At 46.1% G+C, this 25,435-nt stretch overlaps 1 protein-coding gene across 1 annotated transcript in view; it reads left to right on the top strand.

The window, feature by feature from the left end:
* Positions 1-2,913: 2,913 nt before the first annotated feature.
* QRFPR (pyroglutamylated RFamide peptide receptor) overlaps positions 2,914-25,435 on the top strand; it is a 74,319-nt gene continuing 51,797 nt past the window's right edge. Inside the window, exon 1 of the mRNA XM_006125586.3 lies at positions 2,914-3,727. Coding sequence (XP_006125648.1) covers positions 3,388-3,727 — 340 coding nt within the window. The 5' untranslated portion in view covers positions 2,914-3,387. The remainder of the gene's footprint in view (positions 3,728-25,435) is intronic.

Here is a 25,435-nt window from a genome sequence, read left to right as displayed (position 1 = left end):
ATGTATATGTCAGAAAACAATCTGTTGTTCAGCTCACATGGTAAGGTTGCATCACTGAAAGTTGGGAAAATCAATTTTGCCTAGGGTACTGACTGAACATGGTGTGACTCTCATTGAGTGAGAATTAAAATGGAACTCAACAATGCCCTTCTTAAATTCATGTCTTTATCTGGAATGCCAGTTTAAGTTCAAACACTTGGGCTGTGTCTAGACTGCATTCCTTTTCCGTAAAAGGGATGCAAATTAGACACATTGCAATTGCAAATGAAGCGGGGATTTAAATCCCCCCTGCTTCATTTGCATAAACATGGCTGCCGCTTTTTTCCAGCTCAGAGCTTTGCCGGCAAAAAGTGTTAGTCTAGACGGGGATCTTTCGGAAAATAAAGCCTTTTCCGAAAGATCTCTTATTCCTCTTAAAAAAAGGAATAAGGGATCTTTCAGAAAAGGCTTTATTTTCTGAAAGATCCCCGTCTACACTGGCGCTTTTTTCCAGCAAAGCTCCGAGCCGGAAAAAAGCGGCAGCCATGTTTATGCAAATGAAGCGGGGGGGATTTAAATCCCCGCTTCATTTGCAATTGCGATGTGTCTAATTTGCATCCCTTTTACGGAAAAGGAATGCAGTCTAGACACAGCCGTGGTCCTTGTCTATACTAAGATATCCACTGCTATGTGTCAGTACAAATCTCTATTGCAGACACAATCTGTTGCACAAGATACATTAGAATAGATTTCAGAGATGAATCTTAGTCTTTTTAGCAAAAACAACAAGAAGTCTGATGGCATTTTAAAGACTAACTAATTTAATTTGTTAGTGTTTGAATGTCACCAGACTCCTTGTTTATGTATTAGAATAGTTTACTCTAGTTTGAAATTGTGTCAACATTAAAGTTTTATATGGTGCAACAGAGGCTTAAATATCTATGTAGTTAAGGCTTTTAAAAAATGTATTATAAGGTTTAGGTGATTTTAGATATTGTTTCCATGGAAACAATACACTAAATATATTATTCAGTTGAGATGAAATTCACCCTTGGACTGACAGTTCACTCTTAAATCGTGTTTTATTCCATTCATTGTAATAGAAGATAGGTCACTGAATGCTTTGAAAATCTCAAGCCCTGTACTATATATTTGTAATGCATTTTATATAAATTCTGGGCACACTCCATAGGGTAGTTCTTCAGTGTGGAGAGTCAGCTCTATCATATCTATTTCTACACCCTAATGGTGACAAAAGAAGCTCTCTTACATTGGTGCACTTCTTAAGAAAATTAAATATACTACTGAAAGGGGAAAAAAACCAAAGTGGAAAAGAAAGGAGAGAAGATTACTGAGACATGCTCAGAAGATATTGTAAATTATGGCATTGCACTCTCTGGGTTCTAGACCAAGGGTGGGAAATAATTTTTGATGGGGCCATTCCAAGATTTTGGAAAACGGTCAAGAACCGCACTCTCCCATGATATTAATAGAGGAGATACAGGGTCTGGGATGGAGGTTGGGTGGAGAAAGGAGCTTGGGGTAAGGGATTGGGGTGTAGGAGGGAGAATGGAGTCTGGGAGGGAGTTTGGGTGAAGGAGGCAATTGTGATTTAGGGCAAGGGACTGGAGTGCAGGGGTTTGGAATGTGACCTAGGGCAGGAGGGGATTGTGATCTGGGGCAGGAGATTGGGGTGCCAGATCTAGGAGGTGGTAGGCATACAAGAGGGGGAGGCAGGCTTGGGCATGTTGAGGGGGGGGGGGCAAAGAGTTGGGGTTGCCAGAGGTACGCTCTGGCCAGGAGACTTTCCAGCCAGCAGTCAAACCAGCTTGCCTGCAGAGCTAAGGCTTGCAGAGCTTAAAATATTTCCCAGCCAACCTGCCTGGACTTGTGCTTGTGTGAGTAACTGAGCAGAGGCGGGACGTGTGGTTCTTCTTGACAGCCTGTTATTCAAACAGGCAGCTCCCATTGGCCACTTTGTGGCCAGAAACTGACCAATGAGATTGCGCTGGGGGTGGAGGCAGCCGCATTTCTGAGTGGTGTTATGGGGCAAACAGGGGAGACTGTGTGGGGCTCCCTCCAGCCTATGGGCCATATTTTGTCCATGCCTGGTTTAGACCCATAGGCTATGTCTACACTCGTGGCTTCTTGCGGGAGTAATATGCAAATGAGGCTAAGCGTGGAATATTGCCGAGCTGCATTTGCTTACCTAATGAGCCACCATTTTTTTCAGAAGAGGCTCTTGCACAAGAAGGAACGTCTACACTGCCCCTTCTTGCTTGTTCTTCCTGAAAAGTAATAGGTGTAACGGCTTTGCGCAAGAGGGTTTTACTTGCGCAAGAAGGGGCAGTGTAGACGTTCCTTCTTGTGCAAGAGCCTCTTCTGAAAAAAAGGTGGCTCATTGGGTATGCAAATGAGGCTTGGCGATATGCCATGCTTAGCCTCATTTGCATATTACTCCCGCAAGAAGCCGCAAGTGTAGACATAGCCGTAGTGTCCAACCAGTTCTGAAGTGGTAGCCACTATAGCGAACTAGCCACAGTCAACGAGGCAAATCATATGACTTAGAGACAAATGACTGTTTCAAGCAGTAAAGGTGGCAGTTGGTGTGGGAGTCACTGGATCAGGGAGCCCACACTAACCAGCTACTTGGCTGGGCGTTTCACCCCCCTTTGAGTATATTGCATCCTGGGACGTGCAAGGAAAACACAGACATGGAACTCGCAGGCGCTACTTGGCAGATCACTGTTAACCACCCGCGACAACGTGGGCAAGACTGAAAGGCAACAACCCCAGCGGCGAAGTGGCGGTGCGAACGCGCAGCCCACTCCTCAGCCGCCCGCTCCCTCCAGGCTCGGGCCAAGGGAGGCTGCAGCTCGCTGAAGGCAGCTGCTCCGCCAGCAGGCGGAGGCGGAGGGGGAGTTGGCAGGGTAGGGGGGGGGGGGGAGGAGGCGCCTTTGTGCGCTGATTGGCTGGCACCCCACATAAAGCGCCCGCCGGCGCCGCTTCTCCTTTTCAGCTGGGCTGCAAACTTTCAGCGGGGTTCTCGCCTCTGCTGTGGCCGCTGTTAAACGGAGGCGGGGCAGGCGGCTGCTCCTCGGTGGGGCTGCGGTCAAGCCGGGGGCCAGGAGGAGCGGGCGACTCTCGCCACGTTCACTCCTCGGTTCTTTCCTCTCCTTGGCTTGGAGTCTTTCTTCCCCCAGCCCGCAAGTGCGGCCAATTGTTCTTGGGCCTTTAAGGGTTAACTGCTAAACACCCCCTCCCCCCCCCTCCAGTCCCGGTAACTGAGGCAGCCGCCCCTCCCCTGGCCCGCGGGCGCACTGGCCCCTGCAGAGCCCTCGGGGCGAGCGCCTGAGTGCAGCTCGCCGCGCGCCATGCCCCGGGGTCCCGCCTGAGCCGCCGCGCGCCATGCGCTCCCTCAACATCACCCCGGAGCGGTTCGCCCGGCTGCTGCGGGAGAACAACGTGACGCGGGAGCAGTTCATCGCGCTCTACGGGCTGCGGCCGCTGGTCTACATCCCGGAGCTGCCCGGCCGCGCCAAGCTGGCCTTCGTGCTCGTCTGCGTGCTCATCTTCGCCCTGGCGCTCTTCGGCAACGGCCTGGTGCTCTACGTGGTGACCCGCCGGAAAGCCATGAGGACCGTCACCAACATCTTCATCTGCTCCCTGGCGCTCAGCGACCTGCTCATCGCCTTCTTCTGCGTCCCCTTCACCATGCTCCAGAACATCTCCTCCAACTGGCTGGGCGGTGAGTGAGCCCCTCGTCACCCGGCCCGCTCCCTCCTCGTCAGGGCGAGCTCGCCTGTCTCTCCCCCGGCGCCCCTGCAGGGTGCGGGCGTGTTCCTGCCCCGTCGAGCGCACCCGCCGCGGCTCCCGCTGGAGGGAAACGACCCGTGGCTCGCTTTGGTCCCCCAGCGCTAAGGACGGTCGGTGCTGCTGCTTCACCTTGGTCCTGTGGAGCAGCCTGCTCCCTGGTCTCTCGTGCGCAGGCATGAGGTGAAAGGTGACCTGGGCTATGTCTAGACTGCAGGCTTCTTTCGAAAGAAAAGCATCTTTCGAAAGAGCCTCTTTCGAAAGGTCGCGTCTAGACTGCAGGCGGATCTTTCGAAAGAGCAATCCGCTTTTTCGAAAGAGAGCACCCAGCGAGTCTGGATGCTCTCTTTTGAAGAAGCCCTATTTACATTGAAGAACGCCTTCTTTCGAAAGAGGAACTTTCGAAAGAAGGCGTTCTTCCTCGTGAAACGAGGTTTACCGCCATCGAAAGAAAAGCCGCGTTCTTTCGAAATAATTTCGAAAGAACGCGGCTTGAGTCTGGACGCAGGGGAAGTTTTTTCGGGAAAAGGCTACTTTTCCCGAAAAAACCCCTGAGTCTGGACACGGCCCTGGTGTGTGGTTGTAGCGATGTAGCTTCCAGGATATCCTAGGGGCGAGGTGGGTGAAGTCCTTATCTTTATGGGCCCAACTTTTGTTTGGGAAGAGAGAGCAGCTTCCTAGCTCCCCCAGAGCGCTTCTTAAGGACTTTCTCTGGGGGAAAAAAATCACACTTACCTTTTATCTCCCAAAAGATGGCAGGCATTTAATTAGCTGCCCCCTTACTTCCCCCCCAGGTGGGCAGCTAGGTAACTTAAAATTTCAGGTACTGTCCTGTTGAAACCCAGGTTCTTGCCAACTCTTTAAATTAGGGCTGTAATAGGGTAGCTGATTAACCGATAAGCAAAAGCTTATAGCTTTGCTATAGACTATATGCATTCCCTGCCACCAGTAAATTTTTTAGCAGGCTGGCCAGCAGCCCAGCTCAGTCCTGGCTCACACCAAGTCCAGGACCTACACTTCAAATGCAGAGCTGCAGCAAGGGTATTAGGAGCCTGGTGAGCAGGCAGCCTGGCTCAGCTCCAGTTTGCACCTGGTTTGGGAGCTCAGACCTGGCCCCCCCAGACAGTGGCTGGTGCCACCCTGCACTGCTGCCTCTGTAACAGTCTGTAACAGAGGCAGCAGCGTGGAGTGACAGGCACCTGGTCCATGCAGGGAACTGGTTTTTAAACTGTTCCCCTCCCACCCCTCCCCGCCCTCATGGACCAGCTCTCTCCTGGCACCCTAAGGAGGAGGCTTCTCAGGAGTGGGGCCAGAGCACACTGGCTGCTTGTCCCACCCCCTCGGGAGTATAGAACAGTCGAGTAACTGATAAGAGTTCATGAGATTAATCAACTATTCAATTAACTGATATTTAACATCACTACTTTAAATAGCTCCCTGTTGGCTTTTGCCCCAGCTCAACCTGCTCCTGACAGAGTTGCACACCAGCATGCATTTGCTTACTTTTGCCTCTGCTACCCACAAAACACCTCAGCTACATCTAGACTGGCATGATTTTCCGCAAATGCTTTTAACGGAAAAGTTTTCCGTTAAAAGCATTTTCGGAACAGTGTGTCTAGATTGGCACGGACGCTTTTTCCGCAAAAGCACTTTTTGCAGAAAAGCGTCCGTGCCCATCTAGACACGCTTTTGCGCAAAAAAGCCCCGATCGTCATTTTCACGATCGGGGCTTTTTTGCGCAAAACAAATCTGAGCTGTCTACACGGGTCCTTTTGTGCAAAAGCTTTGCACAAAAAGACTTTTGCCTGAACGGGAGCAGCATGGTATTTCCGCAAGAAGCACTGATTTCAGACAGTAGGAAGTCAGTGTTCATGCGGAAATTCAAGCGGCCAGTGTAGACAGCTGACAAGTTTTTTCACAAAAGCAGCTGCTTTTGCTGAAAAACTTGCCAGTCTAGACACAGCCCTTAGGTTTTAGGATTTATATTTTCTTAGGAATCTGTTTTTCTCTTAGGACAGGGGGATTGGTTTGACTGTAGAGGGCAGAATGAAGCAATCTTTGTGAAAGGACAGTTCTCTCTTCCCTAATATCTTCTGTACAAGGGGACCTGGCAGCCTTGCTTTATAACACTTCATTGGTATTACTACTGTAGTGTGAAAGCTTTCATAGCTGGGTGGACTGATTTTTCAAACCTTTGCAAGTCTCTGTTCATAACAGGTAACTTTTCTTATTTGCTCCAGAGCTGTTGGCTATTCCTACTTGTTTGTAGTCTGTTATTGCATTTTAGGATTAGGGCTCTGAATCTCCACATCTCATCCGCTAACCTAAATGTTGTACTCATTCTGCAAAGTTACAAGAACTACTAGATCAGATCACTATTGGACTGAATTAACAGATTGTAGTCAGCTTGAAATAGCTGTTTGAGATCTGGTGAAAGTTGCAGTCAACTGAAGTTTTGATTTTTAATATGGTGGGGACATTTTTTTTTTTTTTTTTGGTTTGAAGACTATATTATTGATGACAAGTGCAAAAGAGTAAACTACAGCTTCTGGAAGACAGTTGCATTGAACTTAATGGGCTTTAAACCTTTGCCTTTTATTAACAAAAATGAGTCCTTTGGCTGGTGTATTACAGGGAATACACCAGGCTCCAGCCCTCTCCTGGCTGGCAGCCCCGAGGAGAGGGAACATATCCAGCCTGGGGTCGCTGTGGGGACGGGGAAGGTGGAAGGAAGGAAAGGGTGTAAAGAGAAAAGGCCAGGTCTGCAAATTACTGAGCATGACCAGACATATCCTGGCTCATACCTTGGCCAGGAGGTAGAAAAGGAAAGAGGGAGCTGCATTGCCCCAGCACGACCAACGCTAGGGAGGAGTCCCAACCTTCAGGGGCCAGATCCAGGCCAGCCAGGGGCCCTATCCAGCTCCTGGGCTTTGGCTTCCCCACCCCTTAGACTCATTGTTGCAACAGCTAACTTTTAGGCATCCTCATGCTTAGAGGGATTCTTAGACTTGAATTAGACTCCTTATACAGGCAGTCCCCGACTTACGCGGATCCGACTTATGTCAGATCCGCACTTACGAACAGGGCTCTCGCCCCGGAGGTCGAGGTAGCGGATTGCTACCTGCGAGCTCCGGGGCGAGAAAGCCCCGTTCGTAAGCTGTTCCGGTGCCCCTGGTCTGCTGGAGACCGTCTCCAGCAGACCAGGGGCACCGGGCGGGTTCCCGCGCTTCTGAGGCTTTGCCAGAGCAAAGCCTCAGGAGCGCGGGAACCGCCGCTGCTGCCGCTTGAGACCAGGTGCCTGTGGTCTGCTGGGGACCGTCCCCAGCAGACCACAGGCTCTGGGACTGAAGCCGCAGCCGCGGGAGGGGAGGGGGAGTCCCGCACCTCTGAGACTTTGCCAGAGCAAAGCCTCAGAGGCGCGGCACCCTGCTGCCGCTGCTGCTCTGCTCCCCGTGTCCCTGGTCTGCTGGGGGGGGGGGGGGCGCGGACAGTGTGCCCCCCCCCCCCAGCAGACTAGGCTTTTGTTTTGGACCCTGGAGCAGAGCAGCTGGGGCGCTGCGGATTGGTCCTGCAGCACCCGCTCTGGGCACTACTGGACCAACCCTGCAGCACCCCAACTGCTCTGCCCCAGGCGTCCCCAAGTCAGCCGCTGCTGAAACTGACCAGCGCTGACTACAGGAAGCCCGAGGCAGAGTTGCTCTGCCCCAGGCTTCCTGGAATCAGCGCTGATCAGTTTCAGCAGCAGCTGACTTGGGGAAGCTTGGGGTTCTTAAGTTGAATCTGTATGTAAGTCAGAACTGGCGGTCAGTTTCAGCAGCGGCTGAATCTAGACGCCAGTTCCGTCTTACATACAGATTCAACTTAAGAACAAACCTACAGTCCCTATCTTGTACGTAACCCGGGGACTGCCTGTACAATGCATCTGAAGACATCCCTAAGTATGGGTATGTCTACACTACCTCATTCCATGAGGAGTAACGGTAGTTCGAACTAGGAAGCCTAGTTCGAACTACCTAGTTCGTGCCGCGTGTAGCCGCGCGGCACGGGGTTCGAACCAGCCGGGATTTAAAAATGGCGGCGCCCGGCTTATGCAAATGAAGCCCGGGAAATTCAAATCCCGGGCTTCATTTGCAAGTGCGGTATGCCTACATTACCCTCCCAGTTCGAACTAGGAGGGTAGTGTAGACATACCCTATGGGACTTAAATTCCCCACTCACTGCACTGTTTTATAACTAAGATAGCCCGTAGGAATTGCTGAGGAGACAAGGTGAAAAATAAGTAGTTGTGCTGGAAAAGCTGTTGGAGTGGGAGTGCTAAACTGCAACCCCTCCATACCTCTCTCCATGCCCCTCATTGTCCCCTACAGCTGGACTGGTGGCTGGAACCTTGGGGTGAGCAGCAGAGAACCCAGGTACATAGTCAGCAATGGAGCTAGGTTGGAAGTTGAGTGGGGACTTTGGGTCAGCAGTGAAGACCCCGGGCAACAGCTAGTAAGCAGCAGATCCTGGGTGGCAGAGGTATGGGGCCAATGGCTAGGATGGGGGTGCTGCAGGACTTCCTGTGCCTATGAAAATCCATATATTTTTGGGGGGTGGGTGGGTGGGGGGGGGGGGAAGAGAGGAATATAGTTTCCTATGAGACAAAGCACATAAAATTGGCACAATCTCAATAACATTAGGATGGCTGGTCACCCTCGCTTAGGTTTGGGTTTCATAGCCATGAACCCTTTCTTGGAAGTTGTCATAATCAGGAGTGCTGATCAGCACCTGGTGACTAAGGGGCTAACTAATGTCTCCTAGCCAAGGTATCGGGTGGTCAGCCAATAACAATGCAGGTAGGAATTTCAAACTGGAAAAGGGTTTTTTCCCCTCTCTTCTTTGTTTGAGGTTCAGAGGAGTTTCTCTCTGCTGTTGAGGGAAATGGGAGACACTTCTCTCTCCAAGAACAGACTGCTTAAAATGTGTAAGTAGGGAAACGTTTACATACTCCATCAGGGTTTGTTTTCCTTGTTTGGGGATTTGGTAATAATATCTGAGCTTACTAATTGTTTTTTTCCCTCTTTTGTAACTAAGTCTTACAGCCCAGGGGTTTTCCCCTGAGCATCTGTATCAAATGGTGGCTCTTTCCATCTAGCCAATTCATTATGCTTGCAACTGTAGTTTTGTTTTGAGAATAAACGATTGTTTTTTGTTCTAATTAACTGGTGGTTGATTGTTGCGTCCTTAGGATCCAGTGCTAGTTATAAGGCAGAGTCCATTGTTGTCTGGATTTCCTCTGTTTTCCCAACTCCAAGCGAAACGGAGGCTAGGGCAAGGGGGAAAGCTTTACTTTAGGGAGGGGGTTTCCCAAGTGATCTCTTCCCTGATTTTCTTGGAATTACTTGGATGATGGCAAGTAATCCAATATCTGGGTAGTAGGATTTTGTGGGGGGAAGTTTTTGTACCGTAGCCTGTAGAGGCAAGGTTTTGGAGTACTCTTGTGGGCCCCCAACTTCTGCATTCATTGTGCCAGAGTGGGGAACAGCCTTGACCGAAATAGAGGCCTAAGTTGAGTCAATCCTCTTTTATGAAAACTGGTATTGATGCGCCTTAAGTGGCAACAGGGGTGTGTGTGGGGAGGGATGCAGTGTCACATGTACCCCTGGGTTGCTACCAGAATGTCAGAACCCTCTGGGGAGGCATGCTGACTCCATTCCCTTTACTTTGCCCGGGAGCTTCCCCGGGCCTGTGCCTTTGCCATAGGTGACTTGTGATAGTACTTGGGAGGTGCACCACCCCCCTAAGCCCTTGTGTCACGTTATCGGAGTTTAAGGGAAGCAGCCAGGTCACTGCTGCGCCCATGGAGGAGTGTTTGCCCCAAAAGTTAGTATGAAAGGGGCCATGTGAGGTGTCAAACAAAAGCTTACTTTCTACTGATTCTGTATATGTTCTTCATATATCTGTATAGTGTCTGTGTGTGGAGTTATGAATATGTACTCTGCATGGAGACTGAGAGTTTCTCTATATGTGACTGAGCAATGAACTCAGCCTATGGACATGCTAATTAGCAAGGCTCCAGGGACAATAGGTTTCTTAAGTAGCAGAGACCCACCTATGAAGGAATCTAGGTTCCTGGTCAGAGACCATGTGACTGTCTCCAGCTTGGAAGAAGCCAGGATGGAGGTATAAATAGGCCATGTTGCCGACTCCATCTTGGTCTCCAGATCTGCTCCTGACCCCAGATGCGGCATCGCAGGGATTCACGAGCCGGGAAGAACTGTGGACCCATCCTGGCATAGGATGTGCATGAATGACTTTTAAGCCAGCAGCTATAATATCTCTGCGGCAAGCCTGCATTGAGAACTGGGAGATTCGATGCATGTAATGTATGATATTTTATCAACCTTATACTCATGCTTTTCTTTTTTGTAGTAATAAACCTTTAGATTGTAGATTCTAAAGGTCTGGCTCAGCGTGACTTGTGGGTAAGATCCAGAGTGTAAATTGACCTGGGAACTGTGGTTGGTTTCTTGGAACGGGACAGAACTTGTTCGGGGTAAGTGAGATTGGGTTCTAAGACCCCTTACCTGTGTATGAGGCCCAGGGCCATCTGGGGCACAGATATTGCTGGGGTGTCGGAGGGGTTTTGCTTGTGAGGCTTCAGGCAGGCAGCTGAAGTGCTCTGTGGGACTGGTTTGTGGCCTATTTGGGAAGGTCTCCAGTCTGGGGGCTAGAGAGAGCCCCGAATTTGAGCAATTCGCCCTGAGCGGACACCCTCAGCTGTGCCCAGACCCGGCCCGGTCGGTTATACCTTGCCAAAATTTTAATTGCGAAATGGGGTGCCCCCACATATCTGCTTCCTGCATCTCTAGGTTGCTCTCCCTGAGAGACGCAGGGAGCAGATATGTGGGGACACCGGCTCCTGCTCTCCACTCAGGCACCAGTCAGCCTGGCTCTTGGCAGAGCTCATCCCTCCACACTTTTCCCCCTTGGGCTGGAAGCAGTTGTCCATTCCGGCTTGCACAGCACGAAAAGGGAGCTAATACTTTCAGGCTGCTGCGAACCACCAGTATAACCCAGGGATGTAAGTGACTAGTCGACTATCCAGTAAACATAAGCTTATCGAATACTGGACTAATGATGTGACCAGTCACTTCCCCCCTCCCTCCCTTGCTGCCTCTATCAGAGAGAGGCAGCAAGGAGGGGAGCAGGAGCTGGTGCAGGGGGGAAATGGTTTAAAAGCTGGCTCCCCCCAGCACCGCTTCTGTTGCGATTCTGCTTTTGAAATGTACAAGAGCCACAGGGAATGTACATTTCAAAGGCTGAGGTGCCACAGGGAATGCAAGACCAGAGGGGCAAGGAGTCCTGTGGCACCTTATAGACTAACTGAAGTGTTGGAGCATAAGCTTTCATGGGCAAAGACCCACTTCGTCAGATGCATGTCATCTGACGAAGTGGGTCTTTGCCCATGAAAGCTTATGCTCCAACATTTTAGTTAGTCTATAAGGTGCCACAGGACTCCTCGCTGCTTTTGCAGATTCAGACTAACACGGCTACCCCTCTGATACTTAAGACAAGAGGGGGAGTCCCCTGCTGGTCCTGCACTCCCTGCAGAGCTTCTCAGTTCAAAGGCAGAGATGCCCTATAGACTAATCAAATGGTCAATGGAAATCCCATTGACTATTCAATTAGTTAATTCATCTAAATGTAACATCCCTAGTATAACCCAGCTGTCTCATCTCCATGGGTGGTTGCTTAGCTTCCCGCAGCCAGTGGTTCTCTCACCACCTATGCTCCTGTATCTTGGCTGCAGTGTGGGCAGAAAGGCATTAAAGCAGGATTCAACACTTATGGCTCCTGGGAACCTGCAGGCATGTCGGAGAGGAAGAAGAATCCTAGCCAAGGAATAGTGTGGTTGAGGGATCCAGTGCATCCTGGCTCCCTCCCTTCCATGCAAGTGGCACCAGCACCATCCTGATGGAGGCACCTCCTGATGACACTTCCTGTCTTTCCACATAGCCAACAGTTCAGTATGGTAGCTTCCTGCGTGTGCCCCACGCTGCAGTGACTGAGGGGTACAGGTAGGGATTGTGTGCTCATTTTGCTCTGGACAGCCTAAGCTGTCTGCTGCATGTGGGGGAAGAATGGAGGGCGCTGCCAAAGGAGTGAAGGGCACTCAGAGCTACCCCACGACTGGCAAAAGTATGGGAGGTCTCAGTGCAGTGTGGATGATTTATGAGACTGGTGCACAGGGCATGTCTCCCTAGAGCAGTGGTCACCAGTCAGTAGATCAGGATCTACTAATAGATCCTGAAGCTTCCAACAGGTGATCCTTACTGGTTTGGCTGTCCATCCCCCCACTGGCATGCTGCTCCTGCCTTAAGCCTTGGAGAACTCTTCCTCCCCGCCCCCTCCCCCCCCGCCAAGCCTTCTGTTTGCAAGTGCTGCCAAACACTGTGTGCATGAACACAAGGAGAGATTAGTTTCCTTTCTAACCTCTCTCCGATATGTGATCTCTAAGTGTTTTAAAAAGAATAGTGGGCAAAGAGAAATTTGTAAAGAAGTGTATTTTTTTTCTTAAAATTGATGGTGTCCTTTTAAAGATTGAGAGAGGATGATCTGCAACCCTTACTTCTACCTCTGGAGGTTTGTTGCCATGAAAAATGAGGTTGTGGTGCAGATGGTATTGTACAGGACCAGCCTGTTGGGAATTGTGCTTATCCCTACCGTGGGGATGGATGCTCTGAGATCAGTCCACTGGCAGTTGATATAGCAGGTCTAGTCAAGATCAGACAAATCAGCTGTAGATTGTTCTCTGGTCAACTCTGTTACTCTACCCTGGACAAGAAGAGTAAGGGAAGTCAGAGGAGAGTTTCTTCTGTTGATCCCCGTAGCATAGACCCCGCGATAACTTGACTTAACATATGTCAACGCCAGCTATGTTATTCATGTAACTGGAGTTACATACGTTAAGTTGACATTCTGCTGTAATGTAGATGTAACTTGGGAAGTAGCTTTTCCCTCGCCCTGAACTCTTTTTGCATGTACATGTCTTTTCTTTCTTCTGCCTATCCATTTATCCATCTAGGTTTTTGGGTATCCCACAAATCTCAATCTATACGTGGCATTATTCATTGGTGCCCTCATTTGGCAGAGAAGGATGGAGAAAACAAGCATAACTTTTAGAATTAGTAACTGGAATGGTGCACATGTCTCACTACTCTTTGCTATCACAACATGGCCGGCTGTTTCCAATGTGTATGTGCATGAGTCAGGCTATCTTGGCTGACAGCTGAATCCTTACTATTCATAAATGGACTATTCAGAAAGGCCTGAGGATAGTAAACAAGTTTTTTCAAAGCACTCTGTTAATTTCACTTTGGATATTAATTGCCTATTTAGCATTCTGTAGCAAGGAGTGCTGTCTTTCATTGCTGTGCATAGCTAAAAGAGTTACCTAGGGTACGTCTAAACTACATGGCTCCGTCGACGGAGCCATGTAGATTTGTTTTTTTGGCAAAGGGAAATGAAGCCGCGATTTAAATAATCGCGGCTTCATTTAAATTTACACGGCTGCTGCGCTGAGCCGACAAACAGCTGATCAGCTGTTTGTCGGCTCAGCGCGCTAGTCTGGACGTTCCCCTGCCGACATGAAAGCCTTTTATTGACATCCCCTGTAAACCTCATTCTAAGAGGCATAACGGGGAGGTCGATAAAGGGCTTTCAGGTCGGCGCGGAGCGTCCAGACTAGCGTGCTGAGCCGACAAACAGCTGATCAGCTGTTTGTCGGCTCAGCGCGGCAGCCATGTAAATTTAAATGAAGCCGCGATTATTTAAATCGCGGCTTCATTTCCCTTTGCCTATCTGTCTAATCTACATGCCTCCATCGACGGAGGCATGTAGTCTAGACACAGCCTAAGTTTACACTGAAGAGGGTGGCATTCATTAAATGTAATTTCCTGTACAAGTTAGTGCTGGGTCTGGTTGTTTGCCTTCTTTCTAACATTTAAGAGCTACACAGTAAAGACCCTCCTGGGGGGAAATAGAACAGCATGGGTGCAAATAGGACAAAAATTACAACAAGTTGGAACTAGGAATGCTAACTGACAGTTATGCAGGGTCAAACGAGCTTCTGAAATTATTTGAATTCTGTGAGAAGACAATGGAAAAACCCCATCGGAAAAAGGAAAGGACGTTCCAAGTGCAGAGGACTGCAGTGATGCTGCAATACAAGGAACAGATGCAGGTGCCTAAATAGACCAGGGGTAGGCAAATACCAGCCTGCATCCTGGATCTGGTCCACCAGGTTTAGCTCCTGGTGGGCTCCCATCCTGCAACCTACTAAATGATATCTGCTCTATCTTAGCCTACTAATTGATAGTTGTTTTGTTTTATTTTTGTCTTCCTCTTTTATATAGATTTGAATAGGCTGGTAATGCAAGGTGCCTGCAGAATTAATTTTTTTGAGAGATTGCTTATAGCAGAAGTATGGGAGTTAATATTTGGTATTTTTCTTGTAATTTCCCATAAGATTTGTGAAGCAAGTGTTTGTGGTTGGTGTAATAGTCTATCTTTTTAATTCTGCCCAGAATCTGCAAAGATATCTGCTAACTTGGTGATAACTCTCAGGTCATATTTCCTGTGCAATTGATGCCCAAAACTGCAACCTCCCACCTTTTCTTGGTGGTCCTGGGAGGTCATCCAAGAAAGCGTCAATCAGGCCTAATGAATATTCATGAGTTCCCCAAATATGTTTTCCAATTAGAAATGGTACCCTCAGGAATCTTAGGGTGCTAGACCAAACTATGGACAAGGGGGTTGAACATCTGGGACATTTTGGTGCCAAAAGGGGTATTTAGGCCTAGAAATTTAGGAAGTCAGGGCTGCACCTTCAGTTGTCGCTGACACAGCCCACTCCAGAGTGTTTTTATCTTTTCCGGTCAGGTCATATACTTATATCTATTCTCTCTCTTCACTGCTTTCTTACTACTTTAATTTTGCTTATGTTTGCTTTTAGGAATTTCACCACCACCTGCTCCAAGGCCTCCCAGGGGAAGGGAGGCCACCCTTCCGCATTCAGTCTTGGGGGTACTAAGATCTTGTGGGTAGGAAATACTTTTGTATGATTACTCTTTGTATACTTAAATAATATTTAATTTGATTGTGTTAATAACATCTGGGGAAGAAATCCAAGTGATTTGTGTTCTTGCCGCTGTATTTGTTGTGGTAATTATCATTGTCTTCTCTTTACCAATAAAATTGTTTTCTATTTCATTTCCTGAGTTAAGGTGTGATTGCTGTTGGTCCCCTGCTAGCCCTCAAGAGGGGGAATCTTATGGTTCCAATGCATTGTGACCTGGGATAGAGGACAAACTTAGATTTTCTGGTCAGATTGGCGAGCCTTACCCATTCAGGTTTTAGTATATCTCCTTCCCAAGCTATAACCCCTATATTTACCTGCACGGCCACAGATACTGGTGATCACTGTTCCTGGCCAATGGGAGCTGTGGGAAGTGGTGTCCCAGTCTGCACCGCCTTCTGCCACTCCCATTGACCGGGAACGGTGATCCATGGCCAACAGGAGCTGCCATCACTGGTACCTGCAGCTGTGCAGGTAAATAGAGCGGTGGTGGCTCACCAAGGGCTAACTCTGGTCAGCTGCTGCCGTGTTCTTGTTTACCCCTAGGGTAGATGGTGTTTCTTGGCGTAACTGAACAACTGTTTAGCTTAGCATTAAATTTTGATGTGCTGTATTAGGCAGTGCTGGGTCTAGTCTTAGGGTATGTCTAGACTACAGAGCTTTTCTGGGAGATCAGAGGTATCCTGGAAAAGCTCTGCCGTGTCCAAGAAATGCATTCGCTTTTCTGAAAAAAAGTCGGTAAACCTCATTTTATGAGGAAGAAGGGATGTTCTGAAAGAAGGGTTTTCCTGACATTTGGTCCCATGTAGACAGGCCAAATGTCAGAAAAGCCTCTTTCAGAAGAAAAGTGGGAAAAGATATGCGGTTCGTAATTTGCATATCATTTTCTGACTTTTCTTTGTAATGTAGACCTCTACCACTTTGCTTTGGTTAGCTTTAATTTTTCTTCTGTTTTTGTATTTTTTAAAAAGCAGTGGGGGTGGGTGGCAGTGCTATCTAAGGCCATGTGCTGTACATCCTTCATATAAGCACAAGAACTCCCCATTTCTTCTCTCCTTGGATACAAGTTGGCTTTATCTGAGCTTCTGTTAGTTATTTAGACTATTGTGGACTGTTCTAACAGAGAGAGAATTAAATTCTGACCTGGTTTATTCAGTCCAAAAGGCTTGTGCCCTAGAATGTGCTGGTGTATACAGTACTGTAAGGATCAAAGGGAGTGATAGGAACAGAGAACTGAAGATTAGCTCAAAAGAGACTTAAATTCCCCAAGTATCCTTGTTCTCTACAATGTCTGGTATGTTCTTTATATTCTTCTATGTGCCTCAAACTGTGGAAGAAATCCCACAGTTGGCCCATTATCAGACTGCAATTTAACCTTGGCAGAGATTTAATCCTTAGATTGCAGCTTTTCAGCTTATTTGGAATAGTGTTAGATTTCAGTTTCACGTGCAGTAGCAGTGGTCTGCAGGTAGCTGAATACTTGCTACCTTTTTGTTATGGTGATGTAAAGTCTTCACAGAAAGCTATTAATTCCATGTGAGTCAGTGATTGAGAACACCTCCATCTGCACCACAGACAGGTGAGTCACTGTCTCTTGTGAACCTCTTGATAAATTCCTGCAGTTTCAGGAGTCTTGTAAAGCTGTGCCTGTCTAATGATGGGAGAGTAGATGCTGCAATGAAATTGATTTATACTTTGGATTGCAAATTCCATCACTTCTAGAAAATGGTTGGTCCTTACCTTTGATAAATACTTGTAGTTTAAATTGATCAAATTACTTTTGCATGCAAAATATTGGGGAAGATGAATTTACAGTTGTGGCATTGCGGTAAATGATCCCTGGATTTAATTTAAATTAATGTCTGGTGCCTCCACTTGTAAATTTCCAGAAAATAAACAAGATTTGTGTATTCCAGAGATGACTGCAGAACAACTAACGTGCCATGGAGTATTGAGCTGGGTTTCAGAAATTCTTTAGTAGTGTCTCTCAGGGTATGTCTAGACTGCATCCCTCTGTCAGCAGAGGGATGCAGATTAGGCAGGTCGACATTGCAAATGAAGCAGGGATTTAAATATCCCTCACTTAATTTGCATAAAAATGGCCACCGTTTTTGCCGACTCAGCACTTTGTCGGCAAAAAGAGGCAGTCTAGAGGGGCATCTGTCGAAAAAGGCTTTCTTTCTCGACAGATCCCCCTCTAGACTGCCGCTTTTTGCTGAAAAAGTGCTGAGTCGGCAAAGCGCGGTGGCCATTTTTATGCAAATTTGGCACAGGATATTTAAATCTCTGCCTTGTATGCAATGTTGACCTGCCTAATCTGCATCCCTCTGCTGACAGAAGGATGCAGTCTAGACATACCCTCAGAGTGGCACGTTCATTGGAGGGGGAAGACAAGGAAGTCTGAGAAGAGGTTAAGTGATGCATACAATACCTGACCAAGCAAAACAAAACCTCTCAATATGAACTACAGTAACTCAGTACATTACTTCCTCCCACATGATCTAGTCCAGGGGTGAGAAATACCATGGCAGTTTGCCAGGCTTAGCACCTGATGGGCCACGGCTATATTAACCTACACAGCCACAGGTACCAGTGATGGCAGCTCCTGTTGGCAGCAGGTCATCATTCCCAATAAATGGAGACAGCAGCAGGAAGTGTCACAGATCAGGACTTTGCTTCCCTCAGTTCCCATTGGCCATGAATGGCAATATGTGGCCAATGGGAGCTGTGATTGCTGGTACCTGCGGCTGTGCAAGAAGATATAGCATTGGAGACCTAGCAGGAGCTAACCCTGGTGGTCTGGATTTGGCCTGTGGGCCAGTATTTGCCTACCTCTGATTTAGATAGAGCCTTCTACACACTCAATGAAGGAGAAAGAAAAAGGGGATTCACGTGGTTCTTGACTATGATGTTGTATTTGTATTTGAGAGAGTTAGAGTGTCTGTCCAAGAACTCCTCCTAAATGGTAAAAGCTAAGAGCACCAAATTTGGTATGCAGTTTCCTCTTATCATAACTTAAAGCAAGGTAATGGTTTAGTTGTGCCAGGAAAATGGTATGTGCCTGGAATGGGACTGCCACAGTCCTGGGCCTCCCACCCCTTAGGCACCTGTTACGAAGGATGGAAAGGTGCTGATGCTTCTTCTCCCTCTAATTCATATGGGAACATTGCCGGCTGTTCCTTTTGTTGTTTAGGGTAGTGGTCACCAACTAGTAGATCAGAATCTAATGGTAGATCTTGGAGCCTCTGACAGGTGATCCTGACTGGTTTGGTCAGGAAGTTATAAAGAGCTGGCACGTCAGTTGCCCCTCCACCTTCTGTCATGCTGCTCCTACCCTCTTCCAAACCCCAAGCTGCTGTAGTGAGAGGGATGGAGCAGTCTGCATACTGAAACTCTTGAGTAGCTACAACTACTCAAGAGAGATCTTGGAGTCATTGTGGATAGTTCTCTGAAAACATCCACGCAGTGTGCAGCTGCAGTCAAAAAGTGAATAGAATGTTAGGAGTCATTAAAAAAGGGTTAGAGAATAAGACAGAGAATATCTTATTGCCTCTCTATAAAACCATGGTACACCCACATCTTGAATAATGTGTACAGATGTGATAACTTTTTTGAGATGAGGTGATCTCGGCATTGGAAAAGTTCAGAAAAAGGCAACAAAAATAAGGGGTTTGGAACGGGTCCCATATGAAGAGCGATTAAAAAGACTTGGACTTTGCAGCTTAGAGAAGAGGAGACTAAGGGGGGATATGATAAAGGTCTATAAAATCATGACTGGTATGGAAAAAGTGAATAAGGAAAAGTTATTTACTTATTCCCACCCGGGGCAGTCCTAGACTAGCTGCCAGCACCTGGCGCCCTAGGTAACCCATGCAATCTGTGCCCCACCTCCAAACCCCTCAATGATATTGCGCCACCATTTGGCACCCCATTTAACTTGGCACCCTAAGTAACTGCCTAGCTCACCTATATGGAGGGGCTGCCCCTGATTCCCACAATATAAGAACTAGGGGTCACCAAAATGAAATGAACAGGCAGCAGGTTTAAAACAAAAGTTTTTCTTCACTCAGTGCAGTGTCAACCTGTGGAGCTCCTTGCCAAAGGATGTGGTGAAGGCTAGGACTGTAACAGAGTTCAAAAAAGAGCTAGATAGATGCATAGAGGTTAGGTCCATCAATGGCAATTAGCCAGGATGGGTAGGAATGGTATCCCTAGCCTCTGTTTCTCTGGAGGTGGGTGACAGAGGAGGGATCACGTGAGGATTACCTGTTGTGATCCTTCCCTCTGGGCCATCTGATATAGGCCACAAGATACAGGGCCAGATGGACCTTTGGTTCTTATGTTCTCACCCTAGGGCAGTGATTTAAATGAAGCATGTACATCTTCTTTTTATTTTTCAAAAAACAAAATTCGAGTTAAGGATCTGAGTAACATGTGTTAAATCTTCTAGTATTTGAATAAAACAGACTTCAGAGCAAACTTCATTATTCTAAATGGAGTTCTTTTAGTCTCTCCCTTCCCCCTCCCCAATGGGGGCAAATTCCACAGATCTGCTCCTGTCTGCAATTTCTTAGGAGCCTTCAGCAGTATCTTTATGCGGCTGCTTCAGGGACCTGGTGGATGGAAGAAAGCTGTAATGCTGTGTCTTGGTAGCACTGACAATGGACCAGGGTGAAAGAGACCTGGTGGTGCTGGAGTCAGCATCCTTCAGGGCTTTTCTCGTCTCCCAATCTAGATAGTTGCCTTCTCTCAGGGCTTATTTGCATGGGAAGTTGGTATGCCAGATTACCACCTTGTGTGGATGCCCTAATTCCAGAATAAGATGTCCACACAGAGCATAAATCAAGAGTAACTCTCAGCTTTAAATTTGGATTAAGATTCGATAGATGTTATAGACAAGCAATTTGTCTGAGGGTATGTCTACACTACTGGCTAGATGGACAGGTAGCAGTTGATCCAGCAGGAGTCCATTTATGGTGTCTGTATAGACTTGATAAATCAACCACCAATCACTGTAGCATCAACTTGATTCTCTACCTCAGTGGGAAGCTCAGTCCATGGTAAGAGCAGCTCCTGTTGACACATGGCAGTGAAAACACTACAGTAAGTAGAGCTAAGTACATCAGCTTCTGCTACATGATTCACATAACTGAAGTTGCATAACTTAAACTGATCTAACTCTGTAGTATAGAATCATAGAACACTAGAACTGGAAGAGACCTTGAGAGGTCATTGAATCCAGTTCCCTGCCCTCACAGCAGGACCAACCACCATTTAAATCATCCCTGATATAGATGTCTATCCAACCTGCTCTTACAAATTTCCAGTGACGGAGATTCTACAACCTCCCTAGGCAATTTATTCCAGTTTAACCACCTTGAGTTGGGAAGTTTTTGTTAATGTCCAGTCTAAACTTCCCTTGCTGCAATTTAACCCCATTGCTTCTTGTCCTATCATCAGAAGCCAAGGAGAGAATTTTTTTTCCCCTCTTTCTTGTAACACCCTTTTAGATACTTGAAAACCGCTATCATATCACCTCCAGGCTTCTCTTTTCTAAACTAAACAATTCTTTCAATCTTCCTTATGTTTTCTAGACCTTTAATCACTTTTGTTGCTCTTCTCTGGACCTTCTCCAATTTCTCCACATCTTTCTTGAAATGTGGTGTCCAGAACAGGACACCATACTCCAGTTGAGGCCTAATCAGTGCAGAGTAGAGAAGAATGACTTCTCGTATCCTGCTCACAACACTCCTGTTAATGCATCCTATAACATGGACCTGCTCTTAGGCCGTCTCCACTACGGGGCTTTATCGGAAAAAGGTATGCAAATTGTGCTCCGATATTTTTTCGGAAGAGACTTTTCTGAAATTTGGCCCATCTACACAGGGAAAAAAACCCTCTTTCAGAAGAGCCCTTCTTCCTTGTGGGAGGAAGAAGACAGGGATTCTAAAAGCACATCTGCTCTTCCACAAAAAAAGCAGAGGAGCAGACGCGTTCCCTGGACGCAGCAGAGTTTTTTCCTGGATACCTCTGGTATCCCAGAAAAAGCCTGTAGTCTAGACGTAGCCCCTGACTCCCTGTGAGTTTTCAGTGTCCCGTTAGTATTAAAAGGCTGGAATGAAACCAGGGTATACTTAATAGCTAGGTCTGTGTTTAAGGTGTCAATTGGCTATTCTCTAGTTTAACAGTTTGCACTGGGCAATGTGCTATCTCTTTTTTTAGTAGTTGCTCCATCACAAAATAATATTCCTCCCCTCACCTGCTTTTTTTGGGCCAGGAAGATAAAAATTATACAATAGTACAAAGAGGTTCTCTTCTCTCCCCCCACCCACTTTGTGGAGACATTGTTAGCAGAAACATGTGCAAATATCTACAGGGCACCAGGAACTTCTCTATGCTTGGTAATGGAATGTTCCTTAAAATTGGACTCGGCACTGAACATTCTCTATCTCCCCCTGCCTTTTTCCAGTTAATGAGACCTAGGGTATTCACATTACTAGGAAATGCATTATTAGAGGTCACAAATAGACTAAAGGAATTTTGCTAGCTGAAACAAAGTAAAGATAAAAGTTGATATGATCTCCAAATTAAGCTGCACACAAACAATTGCCTAAAGTAAGGTCATGTGTACAAATGCATCCCGCCTCCATTCCAGTAGAAAAATATTATAGTTTAAATTGTCCTTATCCAAGAGTGAGTATATTCTATCATCTGTTCTGTTCCATGAAATGCAAGGTGATTTCATGGTTATATGTATGAATAAACACGTGTAGTAGTATTATTCACCCTTTCTGTATAGCAGTGTAGGTTTTCATTTTCAGATTGTTTCTGATTGGAAGTGGCAAATACTGCCATAAAAAGATGGATTAAAAAGATTGGCATTATTACATTTGGAGAGGAGATCAATCAAAAAAGGGACGTGTGGCACAAGATAAAAGTATACAACATGATGAATGGTGTAGAGAAAGAAATCACATTCTTTATCATTTCTCAGACTACAAGGACAAAGTAACATCTGATGAAACTGAAAGGCAATACATTTTAAAACTTACAAATGGAAACTATTTTTAGACTCTGAAGGTATTGTGCTAACTAAAGTTTAGTAGAATTGAGAGAATCAGGCATACAGTTAATTAAATATCTACAGTTAATTAAATATCTAAGTGTAAACCTCAAGCTGACCAGTCATGGAAAGAAACTGTTATGTCAGTTGTCCATGGTGCAGTTTTTTGCATCATCTTTGAAGATGATGCATCTGATACTGGTCAGATGAGATGGGACGAGATGGAGCACCTGATCTGATCAGATATATTCCAGTTCTGATCTGAGCTGACATTCCTATGACTGACATGTTAGGTCAGACCATGGTAGGAATCTATATGGTCAGACTGAGGTCCATTCTACGTGAGGAAAGTACTAACTAATGGGATAATTCTATTTCATCCAAGGTATTTCTGCAAAAGTCACCAATTATATGGCCACCCTTCTAATCTAGGAAAATGGTGCTCTGGACTGTTCATATTTTCAGAATTCCAAATTATAGACAAATGGCAGCATTTCTCAGTAGTAAGCTACTACACACATAATATTAAATGGGATATATTTGTTTCTCATGTAGGTGTAACTCTCTTTGAAAACTAGGCTTGTCTTTTAAATAGTCTTTAATCTCAAAATATAATTAAATACTATTTTATGTTAATTGCAGTATTTAAACTGTACATACATTAGGAGAGCAAACAAATTAAGTGCCGAATTGAAACCTTCAACTTGCATTTTTACTTGGCTAAGTGTTTTAGTATAATTTTCCCATTTGCTTAATTGCTTTGTTAATGAATGGCTTAAACATTATCATCAAGACAGGTGAATGTATGGACTATAATTTTATTATCTATAAGCAATGAATATTTTAGAGGGAATGAAAATTGAAGGAAAAGCGAAATAATTAAGAAATACTAAATATCCATGAATGGTAAAACTTCCAGTGACTATAGTGGAAGCAGAATTAGGTCAAAATAGAGTTTGGGAGGAAAAAATCTCACCTTTAGAATTTTGATTACTTCTTGTCTTTTATTTTAAAGAAACTCTCATTTTTATCCTCATTACCTCATTTGTGCTTTCTTTTAAGCTTTCCAAATTACTCATTTCCAAATGGGAGACATTCATAATTCTCTCACATAATTCTTTCATACTATTTGGATAGAATCATAGAATACTAGGACTGAAAGGGACCTTGGGAGGTCATCGAGTCCAGTCCCCTGCCCTTATGGCAGGACCCAGTACTGTCTAGACCATCCCTGATAGACATTTATCTAACCTACTCTTAAATATCTCCAGAGATGGGGATTCCACAACCTACCTGGGCAATTTATTCCAGTGTTTGACCACCCTGACAGTTAGGAACTTTTTCCTAATGTCCAACCTAAACCTCCCTTGCTGCACTTTAAGCCCATTGCTTCTTGTTCTATCTTCAGAGGCCAAGATGAACAAGTTTTTCCCTCCTCTTTATGACATCCTTTTAGATACCTGAAAACTGCTATCATGTCCCCCCTCAATCTTCTCTTTTCTAAACTAAACAAACCCAATTCTTTCAGCCTTCCTTCATAGGTCATGTTCTCTAGACCTCTAATAATTTTTGTTGCTCTTCTTGGGACCCTCTCCAATTTCTCCACATATTTCTTGAAATGCGGTGCACAGAACTGAACACAATACTCCAACCAAGGCCTAACCAGCGCAGAGTAGAGCGGAAGAGTGACTTCTCGTGTCTTGCTCACAACACACCTGTTAATGCATCCCAGAAGCATGTTTGCTTTTTTTTTTTTTTTTGCAACAGCATCGCACTGCTCACTCATATGCAACATGTGGTCCACTATAACTCCTAGATTCCTTTCTGCCATACTCCTTCCTAGACAGTCGCTTCCCATTCTGTATGTGTGAAACTGATTGTTCCTTCCTAAGTGGAGTACTTTGCATTTGTCTTTATTAAACATCATCCTGTTTACCTCAGACCATTTCTCCAATTTGTCCAGATCATTTTGAATGATGACCCTATCCTCCAGATTAGTCGCAACCTCTCCCAGCTTGGTATCATTTGTAAACATAATAAGTGTACTTTCTATGCCAATATCTAAATCGTTGATTAAGATATTGAACAGAGATGGTCCCAAAACAGACCCCTGAGGAATCCCACTTGTTATACCTTTCCAACAGGATTGTTGTAGCCAGACAGCCCCCCCCCCCATCTCAAACAATCTTGCTTGCCCTCTGAGATGAATGTATACAGGGCAGAGAAGGAACAATAAGAAAATCAGCATAGCCATTAAGCTTTGATCTGCTTTGATGTGAGACCAGGATATGCGAGTTTCTCTGACTCTGAGTAACGATTAAGGAAATAAACTGAGCTCGAGGCTGCAAGAAGTGCCTGGCTGGCACCCATGTTGATTCGAACACACACAGTCCCTGGGAGAGGAATTTCCCACTGAGAAAAAGAATGTCCAGTACTTCCAATTTAATCCTCTCAACTCTCTCTTACAAGTGTAAATTAAGTTCACAACTTCCTTGTAAGAACTGGTCTCAGAAAAGACAGACCAGCACCATTTGGCATGACAGACAAGAAAGAGAAATACGTGACCCAATGGGTATAAAAGATGGGTCCAGCACACACTCACTTTGAGTGTCAATCTACCATTTACTTGCTGGTCGGGTTAGGTGCTTGACCTCCCGAGGTTCCACGGGGACGCCCACCTCATATTTTCGTCTTTCCGAGGAATTGAGGGATCGATCCTGGCCTGACACGCTGGGACCGAGTGACGCAGAAAGGGGTAAAAATTGTACCTGTATGTGTCCTTTTGTTTTAGTGCCTGCATAGAATAGAGCTCTTTAAAGATTAAGCTGTCATTTGGTACCATTATTTTCTATTTTCTATCTTTATTTTCTTTGTAACCATTTTTTAAAAATATATATTGCCAGCCGTTAAGAAATAGAACAATAGCCATTGCAACCATATGATTTATAAGCTTCCTCAATAAACCTGTAACTGTTTAAGCTTTAACCTGACTCCTTCAGTTCCTGTAATAGAACCAAGCACAATTTAAAAGAACTTCAGCCAGTCATAAAGGGACAGTTATAGGAAGAGCTTGGGCGTTTGGATCTGTGTCACTCCCAGGTGACAGGGTCCACTGGGGCACTTCTCAGCCTTTCCTGGGCTGCCTGCTGCGAAGGAACCCCCCCCCCCCGTGTTCTAGCAGATAAAATCTGAAGTGTAATAAGCTCTTCCTACACACTGGGGCGTCTGTTAGCCTGTTTGGCTACCCTCTGCGACGGGACCTCGGTCCTAGCAGTAAAGTCACGGACGTTAAACTCGGGGCTCCTTTCAGCCTTCTGAGCTGCCCTCTGCGACGAGACTTCGTGTCTTAGCAGCTAAAGACTTAGAAGACACACCCACACACACTGCCCTGACTGTCGGCTGACAATTGTGAACCATTAATAACTACTCTGAGTACGGTTATCCAGCCAGTTATTCACTCA

Source organism: Pelodiscus sinensis, chromosome 5, assembly GCF_049634645.1.
Source record: "Pelodiscus sinensis isolate JC-2024 chromosome 5, ASM4963464v1, whole genome shotgun sequence".
Lineage (NCBI taxonomy): Eukaryota > Metazoa > Chordata > Testudines > Trionychidae > Pelodiscus > Pelodiscus sinensis.
The sequence above is the reverse complement of the archived record's forward strand: the minus strand, read 5'-3'. Positions and strand labels throughout refer to the sequence as shown.